Consider the following 7,979-nt stretch of genomic DNA (forward strand, 5'->3'; position numbering starts at 1 on the left):
GGGGTTGGGAATGACTGCTAACAGGTGCAGGGATTCTTTTTAAGGTGATGAAACTGTTCTGGAATTAGACAGTGGTGATAGTTGAACAACCTTATGAAAACAGAACTGTACACTTTAAAATGGTGAATTTTGTGGTATATGAATTACATCTCAAAAATAAAAAAGAACTGGCAAAAGATTGGAGAGGAGTAACAGCCATTAAGAGAGGAGGAAAACCAAGAGCCTGCGATGCAACAGAAGACAGGTGAGTAAGGATCTCAAGGAGAAAGCAGTGACCAGTTATGTTGTTGATAAGGCAAGTAAGATGAGGACTGAGAAGGGACCACTGGATTTGACTATGTAGAAAAACCTGGAAGAATTTGACCAGAGAGATTTAAGCCAGCAGTGGAGCAGAAGGCACTTGGCTTAGGAACCATGGGCCCAGAAATTAACATTTTCAAGTTAACTATCACTGAATTCAAGAGAGGAACTAAATCACACCCTGCTTCAAATTTTCAAATTTTAAAGAGAGGCAGTAAAACCTATGAAAACCAGAACCTGTGCAAGGCACAAACCTGTCAGAAGGAACACTCAAGTATTTTCCACTAATAGAGAGCGATAGAAACGTGTTAAGACTGCACCTGTCAAACGCAGAAAACCTGTGGGATTCTGGAAAAGCCAGCAGTGCCTTTGAGCTGTGGCTCCTATGCGCTGGAAAGAGAACGAACTGCACTGGGCCCCGCCATGGTTCTCTAGCACCATGCTAACAGACATACCATAAGTGGAGGACTTGAACACACAGTTTCCTTCTCTTACAGTTTAAGAGGCTAGAAGTCTGAGTTCAAAGTGCCAACTCTAGGGGCCGGGTAAAAGTCCCTTGACCTTGGGCTTCAGTTCTGTCTTGCTCCCAGCCCACTGGAGCTGGAGACATCTCTTCACTCAGGCAGCTGCTGGCTGCTGAGGCTGACAAACCCAAGGTCGACAAATAAAAAGGCACAGTCCCAAGATTACCAAACAACATGGCAGGCCGCTAGTTCAGATCCAGAGATAGTCCCAAGATTGGCAGGAAACATGGCAGGCTGCTGAATGAAGACCCCGCTACACACAGGGTCCAAGCATGCCAAAAACCTGCCAAGACCTTTCTCAATGCTTTTTGTTATATACTAGAAGCCAACCACATCCCTAAGGCAGCTACTCAACTGTTCAGTAGATTCTACCATGGAGCTGATTACCAGTTTCAACAAGTCTCAAGTGAGACACATCTAGCTGCCCAACCACTCAAAACCAGGCTCAACCAGGCTGACACATAACTTAACTACCAGAGGCCCTCAATCCCTTAGCTCTCGCTCCACCCTCAGTTTCACAGCCAGGAAACTTTAGGAATATCACTTAACTTCTCTGAGCCTGACTTCTCACCTGTAAAATGAGGTTTAACTACCTCAAACAGTAGCTAAGAGTTCTGATAAACATAATACACGTCTTTCTCCAATTGAATACAGCCTCGAGAGATCATCTGTTTTATTTACCCCTTTATCTCCCATAACAACTAGCAAAGAGCTTTTACATACATGCAATGAGTGAAATAAGCTAATACAGTCACAACTTAAACAGTACACAGATATAAGGTATCATAAAAATCAACTATATCTACGTCTTATGTAAAATGAAAACAATGCTCATGGTTGGAAAGCGTTCAGGTAACAAGATAAAAGGAAGCAAAAAAGTTTTCTAGCATACCCTTCAATATATTCAGAAAGGCAAGCTCGCAATCAGCCAGAGAGGAATGTCAAAAAGCGCACATTTCCCTCCTTGTTAGGTTATGACGATTTGCTTAGAGGAGAAAACAGGTAAAAACCTAAGTAGAACCACCTGTCGACAATGAACACTCTTACCTCAAAAAAAAAAAAAAAAAAAAAAATTCCAATGATCAGCCAAACCCCACACAGTATTTAAAGAAATGGTTCTCTCTGAAATTGCACTATCATAGAGTAACATGCCTTACGTAAGTCACAGTGTTTTAAGACCAATGATGCAATCACAAGCAATACTGGTTAGAGGTAAAGTTAATAAGCATAAAAAACAGCTGTAACAACCAATGACTGGAAATAATTCTAGAACAACTGCTACAATTGAACAGAATAAAAGGTAAGTCAGTTTCCTGGCCAATGTCTGAATGAGTTCATCACATGAACAAATCATCAACTTGCTAATTTCTATCTAAAAAGTTCTACTATGAAATTGACGAATTTCTCAGGAGGTTATATATACTTTTTAGGTGGCTAACAATAAGGCTGAAGCAAACTGTAAGTAACCACATACAAGAAATACGCAGAGTTAAAACCTCCTTATTTAAAGGCTCTCCAGTTCTACGTAGCATTGCTACACTCTTAGCACCATGGCTAGTCTAGAGAAGTGCTCTTCCACAGAACCAACAACCCTTTGGGTCAAACAAAACCATGCTTTTATGACTCATCACCAATTCCTTCAACTACCAACCTGGATTTTACAAGCGCTTGAAACAAGCACAGGGTTAGACTGATGGCTACTCTCTCATCAGGACTAGTGTATAATTTCCTCACTGGCAGAACACAATAAAAGCAGTAATACTAGTTTCATTTTGTTCTCAGACCATCTCTAAAATACTAAAAACAAAAACACTGACACCCTCACCAGAGACTTCATAAATAACCCCCTAAGGGATTTCAATTTAGAGTTAAATTGGGTCTTAATAAATGTATGTCTACTGATTATTTAATCTGATCAGAGGGGTTAAATTCCTTGTGAATTTGACTCTAAAAGAAAATGGCATGGAAATGAACTTTTTATTCCTGAGGAATAAAAACAATCCAAGTCAAATAGAGTTTGCAGACCATCTGCCAGGACCATTCATTAGTTTCACAGTGGACCACAACATCTATTCCGAAAGCAGCACGAAATACTGAAGTGAGCTGATGTGTCCTGCAAGCTATCTACAAAACCCTCTAGTTCTTCCCCCTACCTCTTTAACAGACCAGCTGAATGAGAAGTTATAGCCTTAAGACTGTATGTGACGGATCACATGCTGAAAAGTGACTCACTTTTAGCAGAAGAAAAAGACCTAAGAATCTTCCTTTCTGTGAGGAAGACTGTGATTTCTCACTTGTAAACCTGCTATTTTGAATATACACACAGTTTTTAACCTGCAAGTAAATATATCAAATATTAGGTACTACCTACCAGCTATTCCTCAGAAGGAAGACTGGGCAATCTACTTCCGTAGAGATACTGCCGCAGAAATCCAAGGAGGGGTCTCTATGAGTCCAAAATGACTATGGCAATGAGTTTGGGTTTTTTTTTTTTTTCTTGGTATTCAATAAAGGTCAGGATATAAGAGCATAATGCAAATTTGTCTAGGTCACATTGCTGATCTATGTTTTACTCCTTCACACTAATGGTATTATTGTTTACTAACCACTTAGAAAGGTGAGGACCTCTGGTGGTGCAGTGCCTAAGGAATACGACTGCTAAGCAGAAGGTTGGCAGTTCAAACCCACCAGCCACTCTGCAGAAGGAAGACCGAGCAATCTATTTCCATAAAGATTTACCACCTCGGAAATCCAATGGGGTTACTATGAGTCAGAATCGACTCAATGGTTTGGTTGGTTTCTGGTTTAGGATAACCAAGGCATTGTGCTAAGCCCTTTATGTGTATGATCTCATTTAATCTTCACATCAAGTTAGAGGTAGGTACTATCATCATTCTCATCTAAAGTTAAAAAAAATCAAGGCTGGGGTTTAATTTGTACAATATCACACAATTATTGAGAACACCAGGATTAAAGGCTAGGTGTCTCGGGGCTCAAGTCTGGGCTGTTCCCCACCACGGTATTCTGTCACTTACAATGTGACAGACATTTACTACACAGATCATGTCAATGTTGAATGTGGTCAGATTCTTTTTCATTTAAGGACTTAGACTGAAATTGCAAATTACATGTATTTGCTCAACATGCTAGAATAAAGAATGAAAAACCCACAAGAAGCACAAAGACGACCAAGTTTCCTGAATGAAGAGGAGTTTTGTCCCCCAGTTACCCAAGCTGTTTTTGCTTTGAACAAATTTCCTGAACAGATAGAAGAAACGTAGCCTCATTCTATCTTGATTTCATAACAATACAGAATAGTCTATGGCAAGTTAAAAACCTTCAGTCACATGCAGAGTAAAAAATCAAAGCACTTTTAAAATTCAAACACTAGACATTATCTCCACTTGACGACTAGGAAAGACAACTTTCATTCAGGGAGAAAGAAAAAAAAAAAAAACAGTAAGTATTTAGTCTCAAATTTCTGCCTCTGAAGAGTTGGGTTCCTTTCAAAGGCAGAAATCTGGGAAGCCATCTTGGCCCTGGCTTCTGCCTCTGGGCACACTACCCTGCTGGCTGCACTAGTGCCCGAGGCACTGCACCCCAGCATGCAAGCACTCACCTTTGTTATATCTGAACTAACTAACGTCTCCAAAACCCATGCTGCACAGGTCAGTCAAGACAAAGGTGTGTCCTATAGGACACCAAGCAACCACTTACTACATTTTTTTTTAATTTTATGCTTTGAAAAGGCTCTAAAAACCGAGAGAAGCTTGGTGAAAGAACATGAAGCTGAAGGCTGACAGTAACACTTTATTGATTTTTCAGCATTCATTTTAAATGAGTCACATTTTGGCAAAACCGATGTCGTCTTACTCTCCTGATGCAGGAGCCTGAGACGTTTTCTGTGAGCAGCAGAGAAACCATTTTCCAAGGAGGAAGAGCTTCTGTGATGAAATGTCCACACACCGTAGGATCTTAAGATAAATTTTTCTATTCAAATAGGGATTCAACAAACAACAGTCCTGCACTAGGCTCATCAATACTAATACACGTTTGCACTGGATAAGAGTTTAAAATATAGGGAGTATCTAGCTAGCTCATTTTTCAGGTGTTACTTTCCAGCTATTTATTAGGTTTGATGATGATTCAGCTACTTGGCAAGGAATATTACACACCAGGCACTGTTCTAACTATCAAAGTGCCTACAGCTGATCTAAGACATAAAAATTCTGTTAACAAAATGTTACTAAGAAATCATGGGTAAACAATGAGGTAGTTAACAGTATTGGGAAAATATAATGAAAATCCATGTACTTGGGGCAACAACTTAAAAATAAAAATTCTGTTACTTTCTGTAAGACATAATTTCAGCATCCTTTCCAAGATCATGAAGAGTGCAAAAAATTATAAAAAAACAAGCTAGGTAAAACTAGTAATAATAATACTAAAAAAACTCTGACCAAACCAATACCAAATCCATTGCCATCAAGACAATTCCAACTCATATGGACCCTATGGGACAGAATAGAACTGCTCCACAGGGTTTCCAAGGCTGTAAATCTTTATACAGGCAGACCTCCTTCTCCATAGGAGTGTCTAGTGGGTTCCAACCGCCGACCTTTCAGCTTAATCAAGTGCTTAACCAGTGTGCCACCAGGGTTCCTATAAAAATTATGACGAGAATAAATGACATCAGAAACATAAACCAAACACATTATACATTATATATACATTTCCAATTTAGGATTTGCTTGGGGGGTGGGTGTGTGTGTGTGTGTGTACAAAATACTTCCATTTCATTGGACTATCAAGGTAGCCAATTCTTCCATACAGTACATTTCAAGGAAACAAGCTGATTCTCACATGATTTCACCACTGGGCTGCAAACGTTGGGACTCAATTTTAATGCCTGCTAACTAGAATGTCTCCTCAACATGTACCACTGGTCTTAATCTTGAGCAGTGAGGACCAATTCCTAAAGCTTAGGTTCTACACACATACTGAGAAATCAGGAAGAATCAAAAGGTATGCTGCACAAAAGGGCCAAAGAGTAAGCAGTGACAAGTGATAGAAGCCAAAACGCCAAGCTGCAAGCTACACGGGCGCTGCTCTCCTTCTGGATCTCTGCCCAGAACACAAAAATCCGGAGGACAAACGCTGGCGGTTTGAAGGAAACAAGGGTTCCAAAGGTGCTGCCTCATTCCCTGGACACCTCACCCGGACCTGCAGAAGCTTCCTCCGCCCCAATCTGTTTCTCCTGAAAGGACCATGGCCGCTTTTGGAAAATCCAGGAGGGCCCTAACGCTCTTAAACAGGTGGAAACCTATGAGCAACACGCAGAGAAGCTACCTCAAGCTAAGATCAGAAATTTTATGTTTAGAACCACCAACCCACGATTCTGGCAAAGGAGACAAAGAATCGCTTAAAAACCGTTCAAATTCTCTAACTTAACTAAAAAGAGAGCACAATTATCTGTCCTCGCCTTAGTCTATGGCCCTTCCTCTAACAAAACGCATTTGTTTTAATCCCAAGGCAGTTGCTTTAAGAACCACCACCTGCCTGCTCATGCTGCGTTTTTTTTTCCCCCTCAAGAAGGCATCTGCACTGCAGATCTTTGCACGAGGGGAGCCTGCCCGTCAGCTCCCACCAGCAGGCAGACGGCATACAATGGGAACGGAAGGCGGCCCGCAGCTTCCCTCCTAGACCTTCAGAGATGAGACGAGAAGGGGGCTCAACCAGCATCTGCTTTGTCTGGGTTTTTTCCCCCCTCCCCCCCTCACTGCAGCAAACGCCCCCTTTTGTTACACACTGCGATCAATAAATAACCCACAGCAAATACGAAACCCAAAACCTGTTTGATGGCTTGGCATAGCTCCCTATTTATTACCCTCCAGAATACAAACGACTGGTTGCTTCTTCCCACCCCCGCGCCGCGCCGGCTCAGAGCAGGTTGTGCTGCAGACGCGGCCCCGGATCCATCTTGGCCCATCCGCAGCAGTTCCCTCCCAAATCTCCCCCGACCTAGTCTCCTCCGAGAAATCGAGCATGCCACCAAAAATTAAAGGCCGAGGAGAACAGTAACGAAAAAGGTTAAACGTCCTCATCCTTCCCATAGCCAGTTAAAAGAAAAAAACAAACAAAAACTGAAGACTCTCATGAACGTCTGATTATGGCGATACCTGCCCTAACTAATTATTGCTCCTATCACCGACCTGCCCCAATCCTCTTTAGAGCCTCGGTCTCCCTAATCCGCCTCCACTAAATCCAGCCCGTTCAGAGGTCTGCACTCTCGTCTCTCTGAACTTGGTTCATCGCCTGCTTCTAGCAATTGTCCATTTAATCCCACTCTCCCCCGGACTGTTTTTCCCCACCGGCCATGTCTGGCCGTTAACGCCCACTCTCTAGAATACCTCCCCGCCCCCAACCTGTTTTCCTCGCCCCGTTATTTCCTCACGGCTTGCACGACCTTAGGCTCCCCTCCCCCTTTGCCCACTTTCCAAACGCCCATCCCGGGGGCCGGGGAAAATCCCTCCGTAATCGAGGGTAATTTGCCTGTCCTTCTCACTCTCCCGGGCCCCCCAACGCTGAGCCTCCAGCCCCGATCGTCCTCCCTCCCAAGGGCGAGGGCTCCCCGGCTCTCCTCACCGGCACAGGAGGAGCCGCAGCTCTTCGGCCCCAGGGCGGGGCAGGCTCCCGGGCTCCCGCCGCTGCCGGGCGCGGAGGGTTCGGCCCCAGAAGAAGACGAGGAAACGGACGGAGACTGAGTGGCCGCTGACGGCTCTGCCATGGCTGCGCGAGCAAGGGCCGGAGAGGGGTGAAGAGAGATGTGGGGCGGGAGAGAGGGAGGGGAAATAAAATAACCGGGCAGTTAGAGCTCCGAAGTCCCTTTGCTCCTGCTCGGAAGACAGACTCGGACTGACTCAACCAAGCCGAGAGGGAGGGGTAGAGTGGGAGCGCGCAGGCGCACAAAGAGCCCTCAAGCGTGCGGCGGGGGCGGCCGGAGGCAGAGCCCAGATGCCCAGCCGCTCAGAGCGCAGGCGCAAGAACTGTCCCTCAGCTCTCCCGCAGGGAAGGCGGACCAAAACTGACCTCACGCAGCTCCCCGCCGAAGTGGCCCGAGTGGGGCGCGCCACTCGGGAGCCAGACGCAAAGGGC

General features: G+C 44.2%; 1 protein-coding gene across 1 annotated transcript in view; it reads right to left on the minus strand.

The window, feature by feature from the left end:
- Positions 1-7,686, minus strand: part of RTN3 (reticulon 3) — an 89,221-nt gene extending 81,535 nt beyond the window's left edge. Inside the window, exon 1 of the mRNA XM_007944849.2 lies at positions 7,470-7,686. Within this exon, the coding sequence (XP_007943040.1) occupies positions 7,470-7,611 (142 nt within the window). The 5' untranslated portion in view covers positions 7,612-7,686. The remainder of the gene's footprint in view (positions 1-7,469) is intronic.
- Between the last annotated feature and the right edge of the window lie 293 nt (positions 7,687-7,979).

The sequence above is a fragment of the Orycteropus afer genome, unplaced genomic scaffold, assembly GCF_000298275.1.
Source record: "Orycteropus afer afer isolate SDZICR_OR568_19922 unplaced genomic scaffold, OryAfe1.0 scaffold00130, whole genome shotgun sequence".
NCBI classification, from domain to species: domain Eukaryota; kingdom Metazoa; phylum Chordata; class Mammalia; order Tubulidentata; family Orycteropodidae; genus Orycteropus; species Orycteropus afer.